Genomic DNA, 26,932 nt, shown 5'->3' with positions numbered 1-26,932 from the left:
CTGTATCTGTATATAATAATAATAATAATAATAATAATAATAATAATAATAATAATTTATTAGATTTGTATGCCGCCCCTCTCCGAAGACTCGAGGCGGCTCACAACAATGATAAAAACAATATTATACTGGCACAAATCTAATATTAAAAAACTAAAAACCCTATCATAATTAAAAACCAAACAGCACATACATACCAAACATGAATTATAATAAGCCTGGGGGAAAGGTGTCTCAAATCCCCCATGCCTGGCGGTATAGGTGGGTCTTAAGTAGTTTACGGAAGACAAGGAGGGTGGGAGCAGTTCTAATCTCCGGGGGGAGTTGATTCCAGAGGGCCGGGGCCGCCACAGAGCAGGCTCTTCCCCTGGGGCCCACCAGATGACATTGTTTAGTCGACGGGACCCAGAGAAGGCCAACTCTGTGGGACCTTATCGGCCGCTGGGATTCGTGCGGTAGCAGGTGGTTCCGGAGGTATGTATATGTATATGTATACGTTTATGTATGTATGTATGTAACATATTTTGCTGATAATGAAAAGGAAGGGAGACTACTATAGATCTATTTTGGGTTTATTGGCCTTCATCAGGTAGCCATATCCTTACTGGGATTTGAACCTGGAGCCTCAGCCTTGTAAGGCAAAGGCAAAGGTGAGTGCATGTGTGTGTGTGATTTTTTGTCAAGTCACCCTGGTATATTGAAGGAGAGGCAAAAAGGAAGCTGTGATGCTCCTTCAATATACCTGGGTGACTTCGTAAGGTGAAAATAGTTTGGAAGAAGAGGCAAAAAAATCGTAAACCCCGGGTTCGTGTCTCGAAAAGTTTGTATGACGAGGGGTTCGTAAGACCAGGTATCATTGTATTTCTAGCAGGACTTTCAGATTCTATAACAGGTTTGTTCCCTAAGCCTGCAAACAGGTGAGTGACCAGTAGGTGGCGACATTCGCTTTCTGTATACCTTTGCTGACCTCTACTGGTGTGCTAGAATTTTGCAGCGGAGATGTAACAGTGAAATTATTTCCCATTTATTTATGTCCACCTTTGAGCTACACACATTAACACAGTAGGAGGCACTACTAAGGCTTATTTGCTAAAAAAAAATAAAAAATAAGAAAGACGTTACCCAAAATAGCAAGAAAAGTTCAAGAGATGCAAAAAAAAAAAAAGATTTTGCAAAAGAAAAGGAAGGGGGGGGGAGAGAAGTTGGGAAGGTCTTAAAAGAGTCCACAATCTTTAAGGTTCTCTTTGATGATTATATCTGTTACGGCGTCGAAGACAAACTTCACATTCTGAGTGTCTGTAGCACAAGTCAAGTGGGCGTAGATCTCCTTGTCCTCTTTTCTGATGTTGAGGTCTAAAAATTGATTCTTAATATAGTTCCCCGCATCCTCAAAAGTGTTGGGTCCTGCTTGGAGAGAAACACAAAAGGCCATAAAGTGCATCTCGGTCTAGAAGGCCTTGTTCTTTTCTTACCCAAGCAAACTTTCCATTCCAACACCCACTGTTCTGTCGGGCTCTCTGGTAGAATCCTCCCAAAAATTCACAGGTACAAATTTCAGACACACACACGTTTGACAATTCAAAACAATGTTCTTTATAATGAAAAGTCACTTAAACCAAGCCCTCTTTTGGTATAGCCAAGAGCACTCATCTCCAAACAAACTGGTAATTTGTACAAGTCCCTTATCAGTTCTGTGATACTTAGCTTGCAGCTGTGAGGCAATTCACAGTCCTTCTTCTTTCACAAAGTGACACACACTTTGCTCTGGGTTAGTTTCAAAGCGGGGAAAAATCAGCACACAAAAGGTCAAAGTCAGTAAAGCAGTCACGAAACACAACAAACGATCAGATAATCCTCCACAATGGCCAAACCCACAGGCTGCTATTTATAGCAGCCTCAGTAATGACCACAGCCCCACCCAACTACAGGTGGCCTCATTTTCTTTGATAATAATCTCTCAGTTGTTGCTGCCTATGCATCGCTCTCCGCATGCGTGGCTGTATCAATAACTCTTGCTCTGAATCCAAGGAGGAGCTAGATAATTTATCTCCTTCTGAGCTGTCTGCCACACTCTCCTCCTCCCTGTCACTCATGTCTTCTGGGTCAGAGGAGCCTTCATCATCAGGTTCCACCGGGGGCACAACAGGCCTGCAGCATGTGGATGTCTCCCCCACATCCACAGTCCTTGTGTGTGTGTGTCTGAAATTTGTACCTGTGAGTTTTCGGGAGGATTCTACCAGAGAGCCCGACAGAACACTTATATACCACTTCACAGTCTTTTACAGCCTGCTCTAAGCAGAGTGTAAACTGCTTAGAGTCAGCCTCTTGTTGGGTCATGTCAACATCCCAATCCACGGCTTATGTGTAGGGGACCTCTGTAGAATTCTTGCCCAAAGAAGCCGGAGAATTTACCATTGTATTCCGGGAAGCAGATGCGAAGGTTGGTTTTAGAGATTTTTTCTTGGAAGAGGTCTTTCTTGTTCAGAAACAGCACAATAGAAGTGCTGGCAAAGTATTGGTGGTTACAGATGCTGCTGAAGAGGTGGAGGCTTTCGTGCATTCGGTTCTGCAAGAAGAAGAAAAAACAAGGAGGTCCTTGGATTAATCTATTGTTCCTAACTGCTCCTGTTAGTACACTGTATGTAAATATGTTGGGCGTTGCAATATATAGGCTAAGTGTTATGGTTGGCTCTGCCCCAGCTCCTGCCCTAAGGAATGTGGAGGTGGATGTGGGGGAAACACCCACATGCCACAGGTCTGTTTTGCTCCCGATAGAATCTCCCGACGAAGGCTCCTCTGACCAAGGAAGCGTGAGTGACAGGGAAGAGGGGAGTTTGGCAGACAGCCCAGGAGGAGATCAATCATCCTTATCATCCCTGGATTCTGAACAAGAACTTATGACTGATCCACACATGCGTAGAGTGATGCATAGGAGAGAACAACTGAAGGATTATTACAGGAGATAAGTGAGGCCACCTGTGGTTGGGTGGGGCTGCTGTAATTAGCGCTACAGATAAAAAGAGCAGCATGCTGGTTTAGCCTTGTGGAAGTTTATCTGATTCATAGTTTCGTCAAGATCGTGGTTTTGCTGTTTCCCTGTTCAAGACTGTGTGTGGACTTTCTGGACTTTGGAATTTGGACTCAATTTCCCAGTTACTGGGTGAGAAATTGGATTGCATTGAAAGAAAGAAAGAAAGAAAGAAAGAGGAAGGAAGGAAGGAAAGAGAGAGAGAGAGAGAGAAAGGAAGGGAGGGAGGGAGAGGAGAGAGGAAGGAGGGAAAGAAGGAAAGGAGAGAGAAATAAAGGAAGGAAGGAAGGAGGGAGGGAGAGAGAAAGAAAAAAAGGAAGGAAAGGAGGAAGGAAGGAAGGAAGGAAGGAAGGAAAGAAAGAAAGAAAGAAAGAAAGAAAGAAAGAAAGAAAGAAATCTATGAAATCAAACTGTCCACTGATGGACAATCAATTTCACCTACTGTTGTGCACATTCAAATTTGTACAGAACAAAGTATTCAATGAGAATATTTCATTCATTCACATCTAGGGTGTGTTCTTTGAGGGCTCCCTTTAATTTTTTGAACAGTGAATATGGGTGGGTTTTGATGAAGCACCGTATATCCTTTCCGCCACATAGCAAATCCCTCTGTTTCCCCTCCAACTCACCACTTCCTCGTCTTCCACCAGGACCATATCGTAGGCGCTAAGGGCTGCACAGAAAATAATGCAGGTCACTCCTTCAAAGCAGTGGATCCACTTTTTCCTCTCGGACCTCTGTCCACCCACATCAAACATCCTGTGAAAGGAATCTATGATTAATAAGATACTCGGTGCGCTGCTGATGCATTTCAGAGGGAAGAAGGATGGAGAGAAGGGAACAGAAGAGATAGGAAGGAAGGAAGGAAGGAAGGAAGGAGGGAAGGGAACAGATGAGAAAAGAAGGAAGGAAAGAAGGAAGGAAGGAGGGAAGGGAGGGAGGGAGAGAATGAGGGGAGGAGAGAAGGACAAAGAAATGAGGGAACGGAACAGATGAGAAAAGAAGGAAGGAGGGAGGGAAGGAGGGAGGGAGGGAAGGGAACAGAGCAGAAGAGAAAGAAGGAAGGAGGGAGGGAAGCAAGGGAAGGGAACAGAAGAGAATGGAAGAAGGAAGGAAGGAAGGCGGGAGGGAGGGAGAGAAGCAAGGGAAGGGAACAGAAGAGAAGGGAAGAAGGAAGGAGGGAAGGAAGGAAGGGGGAGGGAAGCAAGGGAAGGGAACAGAAGAAAGAAGAAGGAAAGAAGGAGCGAGAGAGGGAAGCAAGGGAAGGGAACAGAAGGGAAGAAGGAAGGAGGGAAGGAAGGAAGGCATGTTATGGTTATACAAACTACTATCTTATACATAACTTATACAAATAAAATAAATAAACAAAATAAATAAATTGTTCAAGGGATTTCAATTCTGCCTTTCATTCAGGAGGTCAAGGAAGTGGCCAAAGCGATCACACCTTCCGTTTCACCTCCACCACCCATCCGAGAGGTCAACCTCAAAGCCATCTAGGGTTTGACAGGGCAGGAGATCAACCTCAGCCTCCCTTGGTGTCAATCAACCCTTCCCCCATCATGTCACACTGGCTCTGCTCTGCATTGAGGGCTTTCACGGCCCTCTTAACCTCGCTTGACCACAACCTCCACCCTCCCAACAGACCGGCTTTTTATGGGAACCTTTGTGTTCCCATAAACGAATTGGGGGGATGGGGGGGAGAGGGAAATGACTTTGGTTACCGAAAGTGCAAGTCCTTGAAGGAAAACTGGGTCTCGATAATCCCCGTGGTCTTCACTCGTGAGCGAAGGACATCTTGTTCATTAGGGACATAGTCAGGAGCGGTCAGTCTGTCCAAGTCATTGAGGTAACTGCATCCATGAGAGAGAGGAGGGAAAGGGGGAGAAGGAGAGATGGGGAAAGAGAGAGAGAGAAAGAAGGGTTAGAGAGAGAAAAAGAAAGAGAGAGAGAGAAAGAGAAAGAAAAAATAAAGAAAGAAAGAGACTCACAGAAAGAGAGAGAGAAAGACAGAAAGAAAGAAAGAAAGAGACTCACAGAAAGAGAGAGAGAAAGACAGAAAGAAAGAAAGAGACTCACAGAAAGAGAGAGAGAAAGAAAGAAAGAGACTCAGAGAGAGAGACAGAGAGAGAGAAAGAGAAAGAAAGAAAGAAAGAGACTCACAGAAAGAGAGAGAGGGAGAGAAAGAGACTCACACACAGAGGAAGAGAAATAGAAAGGGAAAGAAGACAGAAAGAAAGAAAGAAAGAAAGACACAGAGAAAGAGAAATAGAGAACGAGAAACAAGAGATAGAAAGGGAAAGGGAAAGAGAGAAAGAATGAGAAAGAAAGAGAGAGAGAAAGAGAGAGAGAAAAGAGAAAGAAAGAGAAAGACAAAAAAGAAAGAGAGAAAGATATACAAAGAGAGAAAGAGAGAGAGAGAAAGGGAAATAGAAAGAGAGACAAAGGAAGAGAAAGGGAAACAGAGGGAGAAAGAGAGAGAAAGAGATACACACAGAGAGAAAGAGAGAAACAGAAATAGAGAAAGAGAAATGTAAAAAGAGAGAAAGAGTGGGAAAGAGAGAGAGAGACAAAGACAGAGAGAAAGAAAAGTAGAGAGAGAGTGAAAGAGAAAGAGAGAAGGCACGTGAGAGAAAGAGAGAAAGGGTAAAAGAGGGAGAAAGAGATATACAGAAAGAAAGAAAGAGAGAGGGAAAAAGAAAGAGAGAGAGTGAAAGAGAGAGAGTGAAAGAGAGAAAGGAGATTGAAAGAAACAGAGAGAGAGAGACATTGATCAACATTTTGCAAAAAAAGAAATTGTGTCAGTTCTGCTTGAAATGAAGAACAGAAGCTGATAATCTTTGCAGAGGAAAGAAAGGAAGAAGAAAGCAAACCTGTTTGCAATTCAATAGTTTTTTCCACTGTGTGGAGAAAAAAAACTATGGAAACATCATGATTAGATACTCAGATGTATTTAATCCGTGAAGCCCTTTGCATCTCTACCAGTTGCGGTTTGCACTCCAGGAATCTAATTGAATAGAGGTCATTTGCAAGAGGTCCACTCACTAAGCGGCAGAGTCGTTGAGCTGGTACTCGGAGGCTCTTTCAAAACAAGCCTGGATCCCTGGATCCTTCCAGAGGCGCTGGATGATGCCAGCCAGTTCGGAAGACATGGACCCATCCTCTGCGATCGCCACCATGGTGTAAAGCTGCTTTTCATCTTCCTGAAATTAAATAACCGAAGATGAATCTACTTCTACTTTATTGTGTTCCTGAACGGGAGCTGTTGGACGTTCAGAATTTCAAACGGGGTTTAATTCGTCTTTGCAAATGAGGACTGGAACAGTAGAGAAATAAAGTGGTGCCTCTACCTAAGAAGGCCTCTATTTACGAACTTTTCTAGATAGGAAACGGGTGTTCAAGATTTTTTTGCCTCTTCTAATGTACCATTTTCCACTTACAAACCCGCGGCTCCGAAACTGTAACTGGAAAAGGCAGGGAAAAGCCTCCATGGGGCCTCTCTAGGAATCTCCTGGGAGGAAGCAGGGCAGGAAAAGGTGGGGAGAAGCCTCCGTGGGGCCTCTCTAGGAATCTCCTGGGAGGAAACAGGGCTGGAAAAGGTGGGGAGAAGCCTCCGTGGGGCCTCTCTAGGAATCTCCTGGGAGGAAGCAGGGCAGGAAAAGGTGGGGAGAAGCCTCCATGGGGCCTCTCTAGGAATCTCCTGGGAGGAAACAGGGCCAGAAAAGGCGAGGAGGAGCCTCTGCTGGGCCTCTTTAGGAATCTCCTGGGAGGAAACAGGGCCAGAAAAGGTGGGGAGAAGCCTCTGTGGGGCCTCTCTAGGAATCTCCTGGGAGAAAAGAGGGCTGGAAAAGGCAGGGAGAAGCCTCGGTGGGGCCTCTCTATGAATCTCCTGGGAGGAAACAGAGCCAGAAAAGGTGGGGAGAAGCCTCCGTGGGGCCTCTTTAGGAATCTCCTGGGAGGAAACAGGGCCTCCACCCTCCCTGTGGTTTCCCCAATCGCACACTTTATTTGCTTTTACATTGATTCCTATGGGAAAAATTGCTTCTTCTTACAAACTTTTCTACTTAAGAACATGGTCACGGAGCGAATGAAGTTCGTAAGTAGAGGCACCCACTGTATTGCAATCAACAAATGATTAACAAGATCAACAAGCAATATGCATGTTGGTTTCGCACTCACTCTGGTCTGCGCATTGTCATATTCGATTCCTAGCGTGGACATAGCTTTTACAATCGAGAGAATGGACTGCAGGGTGTTGCTGTAAACCACTGATTTGTACTCCTGGCATTCCTGATCTGTGTAGCCGTGGTTGTGGATGATCCTGTAAGGCATTAGAAGATAAGAACCTAAGAACCTAAGAAGAGCCCTGCTGAACCAGGCCAAAGCCCATCGAGTCCAGAATTCTGTGTCCCACAGTGGCCCACCAATTGTCCATGGGGATCTTGAGCAGAAGGAGAAGGCAAGACCCTCCCTTTCCCTTGACCCCCAACAAATGGTACCCAAGGGAACCCTGCCTGCCTCAACCAACATAGAGGCGGCACTTGGACATCTGTTTCAATAACCACCAATACACTTGGCATCCATGAATCTGCCTAATCCTGCCTTGAAGCTGTTGCGGTTAGCTCTGGCCCAGCTCCTGCCCCAAGGAATGTGGAGGTGGATGTGGGGGAATCATCCACATGCCACAGGCCTGTTTTGCTCCTGATAGAATCTGCTGATGAAGTCTCCTCTGATGAAGGAAGTGTGAGTGACAGGGAAGAGGGGAGCTTGGCAGACAGCCCAGGAGGAGATCAATCTTCCTTATCATCCCTGGATTCTGAACAAGAACTTATGACGGACCCACGCATGCGTAGAGTGATGCATAGGAGAGAACAACTGAAGGATTATTACAGGAGATAAGTGAGGCCACCTGTGGTTAGGTGGGGCTGCTGTAATTAGTGCTACAGATAAAAAGAGCAGCGTGCTGATTTAGCCTTGTGGAAGTTTATCTGATTCATAGTTCGTCAAGATCGTGGTTTTGCTGTTTCCCTGTTCAAGACTGTGTGTGGACTTTCTGGACTTTGGAATTTGGACTCAATTTCCCAGTTACTGGGTGAGAAATAGGATTGCATTTAACCTGTGCCTTGTGTGTACCAGAAAATCTCTTTGACATTTAAAAAGGGAGTTTTTTCTGCTTTTCTGTTGATAAAGACTTTTGGTTTTCCTTCTATCGTGTGGTGTGTGTCTTTCTGGACTAATTACCCTGTAATTATGGGCAGTTGGGACACGCCGGCAGAACAGAAGCCATCCAGGCTGACAGCTGTCACGACCTCTTCTGGAAGTGAATTCCATAAACCAACGACCCTCTGAGTGAAGAAATATTTCCCTTGATTTGTCTTCGCTTTCTTACCTATGAGCTTCAGGGAGGGACCCCTCGTCCTAGTATTGTGTGATAGAGGAAAGGATTTTTCTCTATCCACCTTTTCTATCCCATGCATGATTTTATACACTTCGATCAAGTCACCCCTTCAACGCCGTCTTTCAAGGCTTTGCATCCAAGGCGTTGCAACCTGGTTTCATAAGGGAGGGGCTCAACTATCAAACGATGGAGGCACAATTCTTTTCAAACAACCTGTTTTCCAAAGCCATCTAAGCTGTCTTAGACTACTTAGGACAGGGATGACAAACCTACTTTTACTACATTTTAAATACATGTGTTAATGAAGTGCAAGAGATTGTAATTTTCAAATAGCCATACTCACAGTAAATAGATACTTTTCTTACTTACTTGTTTATTTATTTATTTATTTATTTATTTATTTATTTATTCATTCATTCATCCATCCATCCATCCATCCATCCATCCATCCATCCATCCATCCATTCATTCATTCATTCATTTATTTATTAGATTTGTATGCCGCCCCTCTCCGTAGACTCGGGGCGGCTAACAACAGCAAAAAGACAATATGAACAAATCTAATACTAAAAGTAATGTAAACCCCCCCCCCCCCCAATTTAAGAAACCAATCATACATACAGACATACAGACTTACATACCGTGTTTCCCCAAAAGGAAGACAGTGTCTTACTTTCTTTTTATCCCCAAAAGCCCCACTATGTCTTACTTTCGGGGTATGTCTTATATTGGAAAAAAATTGTCAAATTTTTTGTTTTAACCATAAAATTAACATTTATTAACAACCTGAACAGTATTGTATTCACCACAAAACAGCAGATGATACCCCAGTATGCCAGTGTGTATGTTTTACTGATGTATGATTAATACTGTGTGCATTACCGTATTTTAAGCAGGAGGCGACAGTGACAAGTGCAGGGGATGGCGCGGTGACGTATGGAGAGGGGGACGGCGTGTTGACGTATGGAGAGGGGGGCGGCGTGTTGACGTATGGAGAGGGGGGCGGCGTGGTGACGTATGGAGAGGGGGGCGGCGCGGAAGTGGGCAGGAGGCGGCGCTCATTTGGATCAGACGGAGGCGGCAGACGCGGTGACGTATGGAGAGGGGGGTGGCAGGAGGCGGCGCTCATTAAGATCAGAGGGAGGTGGCAGATGCGGTGACGTATGGAGAGGGGGACGGTGCGGACGTGGGCAAGAGGCGGCGTGCAGCTAGATGAGAGGGAGGCGGCAATAGTTCTGGAGACCTCACCTACAAAGAACTCAGATCTGTCATTGCTACCCCCCTGACTGATTTGTTTAACCAATCCTTGTTAACAGGAGATGTTCCTGAGGATTGGAGAATGGCAAGTGTTGTGCCTATCCACAAGAAGGGCAGTAGAGAAGAAGCTGGTAACTACAGGCCAGTTAGCTTGACATCAGTTGTCGTTAAAATGATGGAGACTCTACTGAAAAAGAGGATAAATCAGCACCTAAAAAACAATAAATTATTGGACCCAAATCAGCATGGCTTTACTGAAGGCAAATCATGTCAGACTAATCTCATTGATTTCTTTGACTATGTCACAAAGGTGTTGGATGAAGGTGGTGCCGTGGATATTGCCTACCTGGACTTCAGCAAAGCCTTTGATACGGTTCCACATAAAGAGCTGATAGATAAATTAGTGAAGATTGGACTTAATCCCTGGATAGTTCAATGGATTTGCAGCTGGCTGAAGCATAGACACCAGAAGGTTGTTGTGAATGGCGAGTATTCTGAGCAGAGTCAGGTTACAAGCGGTGTGCCACAAGGGTCTGTTCTGGGTCCTATTCTTTTTAATATGTTTGTGAGTGACATAGGGGAAGGTTTGGTAGGGAAGGTTTGCCTATTTGCCGATGACTCTAAAGTGTGCAATAGGGTTGATATTCCTGGAGGCGTCGGCAATATGGTAAATGATTTAGCTTTACTAGATAAATGGTCAAAGCAATGGAAACTGCAGTTTAATGTTTCCAAATGTAAAATAATGCACTTGGGGAAAAGGAATCCTCAATCTGACTATTGTATTGGCAGTTCTGTGTTAGCAAATACTTCAATAGAAAAGGATTTAGGCGTAGTGATTTCTGACAGTCTCAAAATGGGTGAACAGTGCAGTCAGGCAGTAGGGAAAGCAAGTAGGATGCTTGGCTGCATAGCTAGAGGTATAACAAGCAGGAAGAGGGAGATTATGATCCCGCTATATAGAATGCTGGTGAGACCACATTTGGAATACTGTGTTCAGTTCTGGAGACCTCACCTACAAAAAGATATTGACAAAATTGAACGGGTCCAAAGACGGGCTACAAGAATGGTGGAAGGTCTTAAGCATAAAACGTATCAGGAAAGACTTCATGAACTCAGTCTGTATAGTCTGGAGGACAGAAGGAAAAGGGGGGACATGATCGAAACATTTAAATATATTAAAGGGTTAAATAAGGTCCAGGAGGGAAGTGTTTTTAATAGGAAAGTGAACACAAGAACAAGGGGACACAATCTGAGGTTAGTTGGGGGAAAGATCAAAAGCAACATGAGAAAATATTATTTTACTGAAAGAGTAGTAGATCCTTGGAACAAACTTCCAGCAGACGTGGTAGATAAATCCACAGTAACTGAATTTAAACATGCCTGGGATAAACATATATCCATCCTAAGATAAAATACAGAAAATAGTATAAGGGCAGACTAGATGGACCATGGGGTCTTTTTCTGCCGTCAGACTTCTATGTTTCTATGTTTCTAATACCCCCGTGTTTCCCCAAAAGTAAGACATATGTCTTACTTTCGGGGTACGGCTTACAATATATGATACGTCTTACAATCGGGGGTGTCTTACTATCGGGGAAACAGGGTAGATATGTAGATATATTTACAAATTGTAAATATATTTTTTGGAAAGCCAGTGCTCGATTTATATTAGCACAACGTCTACAATCTTCCTAATGGCAAACAAAGCCTATCCCAAATTCACTAAATATTTGAATACTTGAATACATCTTTCCTGGAGAAAAAAATAAAACAAAATAAATTTTTGATGGACCTACTTCATTTGTTTCACAATAGTGCTCTTGCCTGATTCGCCAGCTCCTGCAAGAAAGGAAATAAGTGTAAATGTGACATGCGGACATGAACAAAATTTTCTCCAATTGAGTTATAATGTCAAGGTTCCCAATAATACATCCCCTTCAATGAGAACTCACACTACTCACAAGAGCCTACAAAACTTTTGCCAGACCCATCCTTGACTACTGTTCATCTGTCTGGAACCCATACCACATCTCAGACATCAACACCCTTGAAAACGTCCAAAGATATTTCACCAGAAGAGCCCTTCACTCCTCCACTCAAAATAGAATGCCCTACGAAAATAGACTAACAATCCTGGGTCTAGAAAGCCTAGAACTACGGCGCCTAAAACACGATTTAAGTATTGCACACAAGATCATATGCTGCAACGTCCTACCAGTCAATGACTACTTCAGCTTCAACCACAACAACACAAGAGCATGCAACAGATTCAAACTTAATACGAACTGCTCCAAACTTGACTGTAAAAAATATGACTTTAACAATCGAGTTGTCGAAGTGTGGAACTCATTACCGGACTCCATAGTGTCAACCCCTAACCCCCAACATTTTTCCCTTAGACTCTCCATGATTGACCTCTCTAGGTTCCTAAGAGACCAGTAAGGGGCGTACATAAGTGCACTGGTGTGCCTTTTGTCCTCTGTCCAATTGTCTTGCCTTTATCTCATATATCATATATATCTTCTTCCTTTCATATATCTTCTCTTGAATTGACATCAAAAGTAATTAATTTGGAACTGTTTTTATTATAATATGACAATATTTCCAAATGTATTGAAAAAGTTTGTATGGAGAAAAAAAAATTAGAATAGAATAGAATAGAATAGAATAGAATAGAATTTTTATTGGCCAAGTGTGATTGGACACACAAGGAATTTGTCTTGGTGCAGATGCTCTCAGCGTACATAAAATAAAATATACATTTGTCAAGAATCATGTGGTACAACACTTAATGATTGTCATAGGGGTCAAATAAGCAATGAAGAAGCAATATTAATAAAAATCTTAGGATATAAGCAACAAGTTACAGTCATACAGTCAACATGGGAGGAAATGGGTGATAGGAATGATGAGAAAAACTAGTAGAATAGAAGTGCAGATTTAGTAGAAAGTCTGACAGTGTTGAGGGGATTATTTGTTTAGTAGAGTGATGGCGTTCGGGAAAAAACTGTTCTTGTGTCTAGTTGTCTTGGTGTGCAGTGCTCTGTAGAGACATTTTGAGGGTAGGAGTTGAAACAATTTGTGTCCAGGATGTGAGGGGCCAGTAAATATTTTCCCCGCCCTCTTTTTGACTCAGGCAGTATACTGGTCCTCAAGGGAAGGCAGGTTGGCAGCAATGGTTTTTTCTGCAGTTCTGATTCTCCTCTGAAGTCTGTGTCGATCCTGTTGGGTTGCAGCACCAAACCAGACAGTGATAGAGGTGCAGATGACAGACTCAATTAACCACTACTGTATAGAATTGAGACTATCAACAGTCCAACTCATTTTTCCGAGATGGCTCAACAGATTTCCTCTTAGCCAGGGTTTGAAAAGCCACTTCAAACCTTAATTTTGCATGTTTGACTTCCCTTAGGCATTACCTCCAAGTCAAAGCAGCCTGCATCTGGTTGCTGTGAGCTATGTCTTTATTTGTCTATCTAAACACCTGCATGTTCTCTGCCATTTGGATTTGCATGTGAGTAGTTTGCTCGTAATTTGGGCAGGTAGATAACAGGAAAGTATCAATCATATGGAAAGCATCCCTTGATATAAAACAAGCAAGGAATGACCAAGAAAAAAGCATCAACTTCGAACTTGGTGAACATGCCAGTTTTTAAAAATTATTATTATTATTATTATTATTATTATTATTATTATTATTATTATTATTATTATTATGTCAATGCAACACAGCAAATGAGATCACTATGCTGCACGAATCCCAGCGACCAGTTAAGTCCCACAGAGTGGGCCTTCTCCGGGTCCCGTCAACCAAACAATGTCGCTTGGCGGGACCCAGGGGAAGAGCCTTCTCTGTGGCGGCCCCGACCCTCTGGAACCAACTCCCCCCAGAGATTAGAATTGCCCCCACCCTCCTTGCCTTTCGTAAACTGCTTAAAACCCACCTCTGCCACCAGGCATGGGGGATCTGAGATATACTTTCCCCCTAGGCCTTTACAATTTTATGCATGGTATGTTTGTATGTATGATTGGTTTTTATATAACAGGTTTTTAACTGTTTTTAGTATTGGATTTTGTTATATACTGTTTTACTGCTGTTGTTAGCCACCCGAGTCTGCGGAGAGGGGTGGCATACAAATCCAATAAATAAATAAATAAATAAATTTTGTATTTCATCACCAATCGGGCGCTTCCCAAGCACCTAGGATTTCGTGATGTAGCGGCGAATTATGTTTGCCGATCCCAGTAAAGCGGCCTTTTGCAATTGACAGATGGAGATTTTGTCAATTCCGATGGTTTTCAAATGTCCGCTGAGATCCTTTGGCTCTGCGCCCAGCGTGCCAAGTACCACTGGTTTTTTCACGGGCTTATGCCAGAGTCGTTGCAGCTCGATTTTCAGATCTTCGTATTTCACTAATTTCTCTAGCTGCTTCTCCTCAATTCTGCTGTCTCCTGGGATGTCGATGATCCATACTTTCTTTTTCTCCACGGTCACAATGTCTGGTGTGTTATGCATCAGAATTCGGTCAGTCTGAAGTCGGAAGTCCCACAGTAGTTTTGCTTGCTCATTTTCGACCACTTTTTCGGGCTTATGATCCCACCAGTTCTTTGCCACTGGTAAATGGTAGTTCCGGCACAAGTTCCAGTGGATCATCTGTGCCACAGCATCATGTCTATGCTTGTAGTCAGTCTGTGCGATCTTTTTGCAGCAGCTGAGTATGTGATCGATTGTTTCATCTGTTTCTTTACAGAGTCTGCACTTTGGATCGTCTGTTGATTTTTCAATTCTGGCTTTGACAGCATTTGTTCTAATGGCCTGTTCTTGTGCCGCCAGTATTAGTCCTTCTGTCTCCGTTTTGAGTGTTCCACTTGTAAGCCATGCACAGGTCTTTTCTTTATCCACTTTGCCTTCAATCTTCTCCAAGAACTGGCCATGCAATGCTTTGTTCAGTCGACTGTCCGTACGACATTGAGTTACATTTTTTCTGTACTGGTCCTTAGTTTGCTTCACCTTGAGAAGCTTCCTATTGTTGACCTCCATCAACGCTGACTCTTTGCTCCCCTTCACATAGTCAGCTAATGCATGCTTCTCTTCTTCTACTGTCTGCTTCACTTGCAATTATTATTATTATTATTATTATTATTATTATTATTATTATTATTATTCTCAGATTTTTACTTGAGCCTGCTAATGTACCATGAGCTCTCTTATTCACCTTCCATAAAAAAAGTAAAATAAAGGAGAATTAAATTCTTAAATGACCAAGAAGGATCTTTCTACAAAGAGACCTCTGGGTGACTACAGGCTAGTCATTCTCAGCCTAGAGACCCTATCACACTTCCCAAGAAGTCAGCCAAAATACCATTTCTTTGTCCTATCACCCATGGATGGGTTGCTGTTGAAGCCGAACAATCAGACATATATTTCTAACCCCACAGGACAAATGCAATTCTTGGGGGGGGGGGAATAAAAGAACAAGGGAGGAGAACACACTAAATCCATTTGGGAAACTAGACCTTCTAAGACTACATTTCAGACATAAACACTCTAGAAAATGTCCAGAGATACTTTACTAGAAGAGCCCTCCACTCCTCCACTCGCAACAGAATACCTTACACTAGTGTTTCCCAAAGTTTGCAACTTGAAGATATTTGGACTTCAACTCCCAGAATTCCCCAGACAGTGAAGTCCAGATATCTTCAAGTTGCAAAGTTTGGGAAACACGGCCTTACACAACTAGACTCACAATCCTAGGTTTAGAAATACCCTATGCTACTAGATTTACAATCCTAGGTTTAGAAAGCTTAGAACTACGTCGTCTTAAACATGATCTAAGCACAGCCCATGAAATCATCTTCTACAACGTCATTCCTATCAATGACTACTTCTGCTTCAACCACAACAACACACGAGCAAACAACGGATACAAACTTAAAATAAAACCGCTCCAAACTTGACTGTAGGAAATACGACTTTAGAAACCGAGTAGTTGATGCTTGGAATTCACTACCTGACTCTGTAGTATCATCACCTAACCCCAAAAACTTTTCCCTTAGACTGTCCACTGTTGACCTCTCCCGATTCCTAAGAGGTCAGTATAAGGGGCGTGCATAAGTGCACCAGAGTGCTTTCCGTCCCCTGTCCTAAGGTTTCTCTCTTACTACTATCACATATTTAAACGTTGTTATGTCTTTGTATACTACCAATGCATACTTGACAAAAATATTTTTTCTGAAAAAAATCTTGAAATCTTGAAACAGCAGATCGGGATGAATTTAAGCTTCCAAGGAGGGAGCACAACAAACAAACCTAATCCTAGGTAGCTTCTGCTCTGGCAATCTCACACTACTTACCAGAGCTTACAAAACTTTTGCCAGACCCATCCTCGAATACAGCTCATCTGTTTGGAACCCATATCGCATCTCAGACATTAACACCCTTGAAAATGTCCAAAGATATTTCACCAGAAGAGCCCTTCACTCCTCCACTCGAAACAGAATACCCTACGAAAATAGACTAACAATCCTGGGTCTAGAAAGCTTAGAACAAAGACGCCTTAAACAAGATCTAAGTATTGCCCACAAGATCATATGCTGCAACGTCCTGCCAGTCGGCGACTACTTCAGCTTCAACTACAACAACACAAGAGCACACAACAGATTTAAACTTAATATTAACCGCTCCAAACTTGACTATAAAAAATATGACTTCAGTAACCGAGTTGTCGAAGTGTGGAACTCATTACCAGACTCCATAGTCTCATCCCAAACCCCTCAACATTTTACCCTTAGACTATCCACGGTTGACCTATCCAGATTCCTAAGAGGTCAGTAAGGGGCGAGTACAAGTGCACTAGAGTGCCTTCCGTCCCCTGTCCTATTGCTCTCCTATACCTCCTATCCCTTTCTTCCATTCCTATATCTCTTCTTCTATTCTTTCATTGATATGTTCTATTCCTATATCTTCTTTTCTATTATTTCTTAGATATATTTTACTATGAGTATCTCCTCTATAACCTTCATCATGTATTTTACTATGTGTATTAGATATGTATATACCCACTAAAACCCTCATTGTGTATTGGACAAAATAAATAAATAAATAAATAAAATAAAATAAATAAAATGTTTTGTCATTATGCTGGCACAACAACAGCTCTGCCTCTTTTGTGTATTTGCTGTGACAAGGTGTTCAGAAAGGGCACAGCGTTTGCAGTGCTCGCTTTTGTCATTTGGACAACTCTCTGCAATCCCAAAAGATCAGACTGGATCTAATTTCAGTCACCGGGGAGGATATTTTAGGCTGAATGCTTGGAGACCTTTAGTGGCTAAATGGATTGGGATGACAAAACAATCACTTAAAGCTGGGGTCCCCAACCTTTTGTACCTCGGGGACCATCAAGGTCACACTTTTAAATCCCGTGGACCACCAGATTGATAATTCCAAGTCCCACAGACCACCAATATGATTTTTTTAAAAGATAGATACATTTTATCATTGTACTATCCTAAACATGTTTGACAAATAGATACGGTAGGTAGGTAGGTAGGTAGGTAGGTAGGTAGATAGATAGATAGATAGATAGATAGATGAATAAATTTGTAAAATAATGATCAGAGAACCTATTTTACATAACAAAATTATAAATGCTTATTTAATTATAACAAAACTATAAATGCTTATCGTAACAAATATTTAGAGATTGTTTGATTGTAACAAAATTATTAAAGATAGTGTAATTATTACAAAATAACTGAAGCTTATTTGACCGTGTCTTGCAGATGTTGTTGGAAAGACAGTCCCGTATTACAGAACTGTAGCTGTAATCCTTCCCCTGCCCTCCTTTCCTTTCCCTTTTCCTTTCCTCTTCTCCCTTCCCTTCTCTTCCTTTCCTTTCCTTCTTTTCATTTTTCCTCTTTTTATCTTTCCTCTTCTTCCTTTCCTTCTTTCCTTTCATTTCCTTTCCCCCCTCTTCCTTCTTTCCTTTCCTTCCTTCTTCCTGGACTGGATTAATTGCTCTCAACCATATCTGGCCAGGGCCCAAGATCTCCACGGACCACCAAAATTTTCTCACGGACCACCAGTGGTCCAGAGACCACAGGTTGGCGAGCAGTGATTTAAAGCAACTGCAAACTTTCAACTTTCACCCAAAGTCTTCAAACAGAAGCTACGCCTTGGATCTTGGAGTATTTATTCCATTAAATACCCTCCTTGAAAATTAAGTTTGAAATAATTTTATGCTCTTATGACCTGAACTCACCCATGACGCCTTTCCCCAGCACTCCGACCTCTGTTGGACTTTTTTTTACATTTTTGGAACGCAAAGGGCATTCGGCCGAATAATTCCACTCCTGTCGGGTGACCGCAAGGAAAGATTGAGAAATGCTGTCCTGAGATTCCATCAGAGGTGACAGGAAGGTGACATCTCACGGGCTAAATTCTTTCCACTACAGATATATTTTTAACAAGCAAAGGCCCTACTTCACACAAGCTTGATTTCATTAGTCGCAACAGTCTCATAAATATTGTAAATATATTATTATTATTATTATTATTATTATTATTATTATTATTATTATTATTATTATTATTTAGATTTGTATGCCGCCCCCTCCGTAGAAGACTCGGGGTGGCTCACAACAGTGATAAAAACAATAAAAATGACAAATCCAATAATTAGAATGTAAAATAACAATAATACATTTAAAGAGTCTAAAAAGCAAGGAACCCCAATATAAAAAACATACATACAGTCATATTATGCACAAAAACTACACAGGCAGGGGGAGATGTCTCAGTTCCCCCATGCTTGATGACAGAGGTGGGTTTTAAGGAGTTTATGAAAGGCAAGGAGGGGCAGTTCTAATCTCTGGAGGGAGCTGATTCCAGAGGGTCGGAGCCGCCACAGAGAAGGCTCTTCCCCTGGGTCCCGCCAGACAGCATTGTTTAGTCAATGGGACCCGGAAAATACCAACTCTGTGGGACCTAACCGGCCGCTGGGATTCGTGTGGCAGAAGGCGGTCTCGCAGAAGGTGATCTCGAATATAAATATATTCGGAAAGTTCTGATATTTCTCCTATTCATCTGCTGATAACTGATTAACAGAATGACAGAATAATAGCTTCCAAATCTGTTGTTGTTGTTCACCAAACGAGATTGACATCCTGGATTTTGTATCATCATCATCATCATCATCATCATCATCATTAATATTATTATTATTATTATTGTAGCATCTTTCCTTCTTCAGCCCCACTAGATTTTTAAAATAAGCCAATCAGACAGATCAGACAGAATATTATTATTATTATTATTATTATTATTATTATTATTATTGCTATTATTATTATTGCTATTATTGCTGTATTGCTATTATTGTTGTTGTTGCTATGATCATCATCATCATCATCATCATCATCATCATTATTATTATTATTATTATTATTATTATTATAGCATCTTTCCTTCTTCAGCACCACTTGATTTTTTAAAATATGCCAATCAGACAGATCAGTTCTTGCTAGCTGTCAACAAATCAATGTGAAGATGAAAAAGCAAATAACTATACTTGCCCAACAGCAGCAATTTGACTGTCCTGGAATCTTTGATGGCATCTTCCTGAAGTCTTTTTTCAAGCTCCCGTGATCGTTTCATTGCTTCTTTAGATTCAGCAGTGATTCTGTTCCCCATAGCTTGCTCTTTTTGGGATGCAGGCTTATGGTCGAAGGAAAGTAGTATCTTAATTGGAAAAAAAGAAAGAAAGTACACTTCAGACAATAAGGGAGCAACAACGTTCCCCCAAAAAACCTTGGAGGTCTTCTTCTAACTTCTTCTTCGGCTTGCTTTCATTGACTTTGGAGCCATCCCATGTGGAAGAAGTTAGGTCAGATGTCTTATGTCAGCTACTCATTATCACAGGAGCCATGTAAATGGCATTTTGGAACATTTGCCTAAACCCTTTGAACGTTTGCCTAAAAGCCGGGCAGAGCAGGAAGCGAACATGGCAGGAACAAACGTAGGAAAATATAAACCGAGGTACATGAAATATTTTCAATCTCTTCAGACAAGGTGGGGAGATTGAGCCCAGGTGTGTCCAACCTGCAGACCTCAATGGCTGGTAATGTGTCTCCACAAGATTGTAAAACTCGAACGTTACGATGTGCATTTATTGTGCCTACCACCCCTACTGTCCTCTTTTAGCGTTACTTTTTACTTACGTTATGTTTATACAAACTACTGCCATCCCATACATGTTTTAAATAGATAGATAGATAGATAGATAGATAGATAGATTAGATAGATAGATAGATAGATAGATAGATAGATAGATTAGATAGATAGATAGATAGATAGATTAGATAGATAGATTAGATAGATTAGATAGATAGATAGATAGATTAGATAGATAGATAGATAGATAGATAGATAGATAGATTAGATAGATAGATAGATAGATAGATTAGATAGATAGATAGATAGATTAGATAGATAGATAGATAGATAGATAGATAGATAGATAGATGATAGATAGATAGATAGATTAGATAGATAGATAGATAGATAGATCAGATAGATAGATAGATAGATAGATAGATAGATAGATAGATAGATTAGATAGATAGATAGATAGATAGATAGATTAGATAGATAGATAGATAGATAGAGATAGATAGATAGATAAATAGATGATAGATAGATAGATAGATAGATAGATAGATAGATAGATAGATAGATAGATAGATAGATAGATAGATAGATAGATAATTGAGATATTCCCTTCCCCCTAGGCCTATACAATTTATGCATGGTATGTTTGTGTGTATGTCTGCTTAATAATGGGGTTTTAAAAACATTTTAAATTGTAAATTATTAGATTTGTTATGAACTGTTTTATTGTGTTGTGAGCCACCCCGAGTCTACGGAGAGGGGCGGCATACAAATCTAATAAATAAATAAATAAATAAATAAATAAATAAATAAAGTTTGGCCTTATCAAAGCCTTATAAAGTGGTATTAAGTTAACCCTTCACGTGATCTTGATTCTCTCCCTCTGTTGATGCAGCCTAGAACTGTGTTGGCTGTTTGGGAAGCTGCTGCAAACGGCAGGCTCATCCACTAGGACTCCAAGGTCCCTCTCACAGTTACTACTGTGTGTTGAGCAATGTACCGCATATACTATATCTCTGTGTTTTGTTTTTCTTGCCTAAATGTAGAATCTTACATTTTTCACCATTGAATTTCATCTTGTATCATTTCATTATTCGACTCCCTAAATTGAATTGTCCTGTTAGTCCTTTGACAATCCTTTAAGTGAGATTTTGGGAGGTACATCTGGCTAATAATGAGGACAGAGCAAGGGGAAAGTTGTTGGTAAAGACACACAGAGTAACCCAACACCAGCACTGTGTTAATCACACTGTTGGGAATACCGTCAGTAAATACCTTCTTTATATAGAACACACATACAAACACATTAAAATACCTCTGCTGTATTGCTGTGTCCATTGCCACCTTGGTTACCAAGCATACCTCCATTCCAAAAAGTATTTATTTTTTTATTTTATTTTTTTATTTTGTCCAATACACAATGAGGGTTTTAGTGGGTATATATATATACACACACATAGTAAAATACACGACGAAGGTTATAGAGGAGATACTCACAGTAAAATATATCTAAGAAAGAATAGAAAAGAAGATATAGGAATAGAACATATCAATGAAAGAATAGAAGAAGAGATATAGGAATGAAAGAAAGGTATAGGAGATATAGAAGGAAGGAAAGAAAGAAAGCGAAAGAAAGAAGGAAGGAAGGAAAGAAAGAGAAAGAAAGAAAGAAAGAAAGAAAGAAGGAAGGAAATAAAGAAAGAAAGAAAGAAAGAAGAAGGAAGGAAGGAAGGAAAGAGAAAGAAGGAACAAAGGACGGAAAGAAAAAAAGAAGGAAGGAAGGAAGGAGGTAGGAAGGGAGGGAAGGAAGGAAGAAAGAAAGAAAGAAGGAAGGAAGGAATGAAGGAAGGAAGGAAAGAAGGAAGGAAAGAAGGAAAGAAGGAAAGAAAGAAAGAAAGAAAGAAAGAAAGAAAGAAGCAGCTTCATATTTTAATATATCATCATATTCCAAAGGGGGGAAAAAAGAACAAAGCATTCCAGACCATCCCTTTGAGATACCCATCAGTGGCAGTTGTACGCCTACAGTACAATTAACCTTTTATTAAGCTATTCTTGACAAAATGAATGTGTCAGGTGGCGTGTGGATGTTTGACTGCTACCGTACACTAGAGGGCGCTCTTATTGCTTGCGAAGGGACCTACAGTGGTTCCTCTACTTAAAACAATCTTGGCCTTTTAGTCCCTTCAAATAATGTCCTCAGACCTGATTTGTTTACAATTTTTTTCCTCCGTCCCTTCTTACACAACCCTTCACAATTTTAAGAAGCTTCTTTTGTAAATAAAGGGAAGATGATCCAGGTCAACGCCCTTCATTAGTTATTTGCATATCCTAATTACTGACTCCTACTGATTTCTAACCTAATATCTATTTCCATAACATTCCTGCAGCCTGTTGTGCCTAATTTCACTTTCAAATCAGCATTAATCTATCAGATAAAAGCGGTTCTTCTTTCATTGGCTGATAGTGCTTCGCTTCTTCTCGTATTCTGATTTAATCTGAATACAAATCAACTGATATATTGACTGTGGCCTTTTAGGATGGTCCTTTGAATTGTTTTTATTTTCATTTATTTATTTATTTTGGCCAATACACAATGAGGGTTTTAGTGGGTATGTTCCTGTGATGTTCCTTCAATATACCAGGGTGATTCGACACAAAATGTAACCCTTCCCTGGTACAGAGCTGAAGGGATTGGATACTGTAGCCTAGAGGATAATTCTCTGCCTTACAAGGCAAAGGTTGCAGGTTCAAGTCCCAGTGGGTATGGCTAGCTGATGAGGCCAAAATAAGGCCGAAATAGATCTATCCTAGTCTCCCTTAATTTTCAGATTCAGCTTAAACATGTGACATATATATATATATATATATATATATATATATATATATATATATATATATGTATATATATATATAAATACATAGTAAAATATATATACACATATATATACACATAGTAAAATACATGATGAAGGTTATAGAGGAGATACTCATAGTAAAATATATCTATGAAAGACTAGAAAAGAAGATATAGGAATAGAACATATCAATGAAAGAATAGAAGAAGAGATATAGGAATAGAAGAAAGGTATAGGAGATATAGGAGAGCAATAGGACAGGGGACGGAAGGCACTCTAGTGCACTTGTACTCGCCCCTTACTGACCTCTTAGGAATCTGGAGAGGTCAACCGGGGATAATCTAAGGGTAAAGTGTTGGGGGTTTGGGGATGACACTATGGAGTCCGGTAATGAGTTCCATGCTTCGACAACTCGGTTACGGAAGTCATGTTTTTTACAGTCAAGTTTGGAGCGGTTAATATTAAGTTTAAATCTGTTGTGTGCTCTTGTGTTGTTGTGGTTGAAGCTGAAGTAGTCGCCGACAGGCAGGACGTTGCAGCATATGATCTTGTGGGCAATACTTAGATCTTGTTTAAGGCATTTAGTTCTATGCTTTCTAGGCCCAGGATTGAAAGTCTAGTCTCGTAGGGTCTTCTGTTTCGAGTGGAGGAGTGAAGGGCTCTTCTGGTGAAGTATCTTTGGACATTTTCAAGGGTGTTAATGTCTGAGATGCGATATGGGTTCCAAACGGATGAGCTGTATTCGAGGATGGGTCTGGCAAAAGTTTTGTAAGCTCTGGTAAGTAGTGTGAGATTGCCAGAGCAGAAGCTACGTAGGATTAGATTAACAACTCTTGAAGCCTTCTTGTGCTTGATTGTTTGATAACAGCTTTTAACAAATTATTCTCTGAAATCCTTGTCTTACAGGCTAATTCAATCTTTATACCTAGAAGGCACTTGGTTGGGAAAAGTTGGGAGAACTGTTAGCAACAATTAATCACTTCAAATATGCCTTTGGCCATGTGCATCTTGCATCATAAGCATTTTCAATGAATCTAAGATGAAACAGTTGCATTGCCAAACAATGCCGTTTGGCGAAACCAAAGGGAAGAGCCTTCTCGGTGGGGGCCCCAGCCTTTTGGAATCAGCTCCCCCCCCAGAGATTCGAACTACCCCCACCCTCCTCGCCTTTCACAAGAGTCTTAAGACTCACCTATGTCTCCAAGCTTGGGGTAATTAGATCGTGGCTCCCTCTGGCTAATAAATGTGATGTATGGCTGTGATTTGAATTTGTTTGATTGATTTTTAATATATTGGATTTTTATCTTATGTAGTTTTTAAATTCATTATTTTTGTCTTTGTATTTATTGTTTTATATTATATGCTGTGAGTCGCCCCGAGCCTTTGGAGAGGGGTGGCATACAAATCTAATAAATAAAATAAAATAAATTAAATATAATAAATTAAATATAATAAATTAATAATAATAATAACAACAACAAAATGACAACAGTAATAATAATAACAACAACAAAATGACAACAGTAATAATAATAATAATAATAATAATAATAATAATAATAATAATAATAATTTGATCTGAGGTGTGCATGTGACCAGGTGGGAGTGGCTTGATGATCATGTGACTGGGGGTGGCTTAAAGGTCATGTGACTGGCTTAAAGGTGGCCAACGTGATGTCACTCACGTCAAGGGTTTGGGTTAGGGTGCCTGGCCTCTCCTCGCCTCAAAGAGATACCAATTCCCTCTCTATTTACTATTACTGAACATCCAAAATTTGCTATTTAATTCTATGTATATAGGCCATATGTGTACATACATATTGCTCAAAGGCACACCAAAATATACATTATCTACTATATAAACTGTATGTGTATGTACACAAACGCTCTTCTAAAATTCTACACATTCAATCTCATTTACTGTGATAGGAAAAAGAGCTCAGAAGGGGTGGAAACCATTCACATTTTTTTCTACCAGTACTACGTACCTGACCGTTCCCGTAGGAGCCCATCACTGCTCAAAACCAATGCCTCCACAAACTGAGTAAAAATCCAGTTCTGGATGACCATCTGAAAGGACATAAGAAGAGCCCTGCTGAATCAGGCCAAAGCCCATCGAGTCCAGCGTTCTGTGTCCCACAGTGGCCCACCAATTGTCCATGGGGATCTTGAGCAGAAAGACAAGGCAAAACCCTCCCTTTCCCTTGACCCTCAATGAAGGGTACCCAAGGGAATCCTGCCTGCCTCAACCAACATAGAGGCAACACATGGACATCTGTTGTAATAAGGGGGAGAAGGAAGGAAGGAAGGAAGGAAGGAAGGAAGGAAGGAAGGAAGGAAGGAAGGAAGGAAGGAAAGAAGCCCATCGAGTCCAGCATTTTGTGTCCCACAGTGTTCCACCAATTGTCCTTGGGGATCTTGAGTAGAAAGAGAAGGCAAGACCCTCCCTTTCCCTGGACCCCCAACAGTGTTCCCTCTAATTTTTTTTTGGGGGGGGCGGAAAAGTATAGTGTCTGAGTGGCAGTCCCTTCGGGACTGGACGGCAGGGAAATAATAAACAAACAAACAAACAAACAAACAAAAAACCCACCCTGTTTTGCCTCAAAGAATTTCAAAATAAAATACTGTACTGTGTGTCTATAACAGTGAGCTCATAATAGGGCAACTCTATTAATAGCAAAATGCCACTTAAATAGTTGAGCTAGTTTCAAACTAGATTTTGATTTTCTTTCTCTCTTCCTTACTCCCATTCTTTTTCTTTTCCTTCCTCTCTTTTTTCTATCTGTTTCTCTCTCTTCCTCTCTCTCTCCTTCCCTCTCACTCTTTCCCTCTCGGCTTCTGGACAGGTTTGGAAAACTCTGAGTTGATGGTGATTTTTAAGTGAGCGATTGCTCACTGCTCAGCTTAGAGGGAACTATGACCCCCAACAAATGGGACCCAAGGGAACCCTGCCTGCCTCAACCCACAAAGAGGCGGCACATGGACACCCATTTCAATAACCACCGATACACTTGGCATCCATGAATCTATCTAATCCTGCCTTGAAGCTCTCCAGGCTGACAGCTGTCACGACCTCTTCTGGAAGGGAATTCCATCAACCAAGGACCCTCTGGGTGAAGAAATATTTCCCTTGATTTGTCCTCACTTTCTCACCTCTGAGCTTCAGGGAATGCCCCCCTCGTCCTAGTATTGTGTGATAGAGAAAATAATTTTTCTCTATCCACCTTTTCTATCCCATGCATGATTTTATACACTTCGATCAAGCCACCTCTTAAACGCCGTCTTTCAAGGCTGAAGAGACCAGGGCGTTGCGACCTGGTTTCATAAGGGAGGGGCTCCATTTCCTTGATCCTTCTTGTTGCCCTTTTTTTTACACCTTTTGCCTGTTTTATTTTTAACCAAAATTGAGGCTTTTTTGTCTCTCTTCCGGCTGCCTAGATCTTTTCCCCACCCCATTTTTCTGAAAAAAAAATGGGGGCAGCAAAAATGGCTTTATTCGGTGTATAAGACACCCCGACATTTCCACCCTCTTTTGGGATGGAGGGAGACGTCTTATCAGCCCTGTTTCAACATGTCTTTTTTGGGAGAGAATCTTTCCTGGCCCCGGAAACAACCGAACTGATTCCCAGGTAATTGCGTACATTATCCCTGGCGCTTTCGCCTGCAGCTCGCATTGCTAAACACGACAATTTGTCAACTCATCGTTGTAGTCCAAATGCTATCCCAGAATCCAACAGACAGGAATACAGTGGCTAGATTCGAGATACGGGGAAGTTCCTTCGGGTTTTGCCTTCTGTCAGCAGGAAGGCAGGTTTCCAAGAATTGTGACATTTCCAGGAATTAGGAGGCAGGTTGCCCAAATACCTTTGCACTCGCAATTTCAGAAGCTATTATCTCTTTGCTGCAGAAATAAAGTCACAATGCTAAATAACAATAACACCAGAGTTGGAAGGGACCTTGGAGGTCTTCTAGTCCAACCTTCTGCTTAGGCAGGAAACCCTACACGACTTCAGACCGATGGTTATCCAACATCTTCTTAAAAACTTCCAGTGTTGGGGCATTCATAACTTCTGGTGGCAAGCTGTTCCACCGATTAACTGTTCTGACTGGCAGGAAATTTCTCCTCAATTCACATTTGGAATATTGTGTTCAGTTCTGGAGACCTCACCTACAAAAATATATTGATGAAATTGAACGGGTCCAAAGACGAGCTGCAAAAATGGTGGAAG

The 26,932-nt window shown here is 41.3% G+C and overlaps 1 protein-coding gene across 1 annotated transcript; it reads right to left on the bottom strand.

Moving 5' to 3' along the window:
* Window positions 1–1,008: 1,008 nt before the first annotated feature.
* On the bottom strand, window positions 1,009–24,773 carry GNAT3 (G protein subunit alpha transducin 3). Its single transcript, XM_070755099.1, has 9 exons — window positions 24,692–24,773; window positions 19,254–19,419; window positions 11,477–11,519; window positions 7,205–7,346; window positions 6,071–6,228; window positions 4,750–4,878; window positions 3,658–3,787; window positions 2,413–2,566; window positions 1,009–1,404 (listed from the first exon to the last, which is right to left on the bottom strand). Exons 1-9 carry the CDS (start codon window positions 24,713–24,715, stop codon window positions 1,214–1,216), a joined length of 1,137 nt encoding a protein of 378 aa, XP_070611200.1. The 5' UTR covers window positions 24,716–24,773; the 3' UTR covers window positions 1,009–1,213.
* Between the last annotated feature and the right edge of the window lie 2,159 nt (window positions 24,774–26,932).

Source organism: Erythrolamprus reginae, chromosome 6 (assembly GCF_031021105.1).
Source record: "Erythrolamprus reginae isolate rEryReg1 chromosome 6, rEryReg1.hap1, whole genome shotgun sequence".
Lineage (NCBI taxonomy): Eukaryota > Metazoa > Chordata > Lepidosauria > Squamata > Dipsadidae > Erythrolamprus > Erythrolamprus reginae.
This window is presented reverse-complemented; position numbering and strand designations above follow the sequence as displayed.

Excerpts from the sequence above, each read along its gene's own strand:
- GNAT3 (XM_070755099.1), bottom strand. The coding sequence starts at position 24,715 with ATGGGCTCCTACGGGAACGGTCAG. Across the intron at positions 2,567-3,657 it reads TGGTGGAAGACGAGGAAGTG|AACCGAATGCACGAAAGCCT; the intron begins GTGAGTTGGAGG and ends TTCTTCTTGCAG. Across the intron at positions 1,405-2,412 it reads CTGCTTCCCGGAATACAATG|GACCCAACACTTTTGAGGAT; the intron begins GTAAATTCTCCG and ends CTCTCCAAGCAG.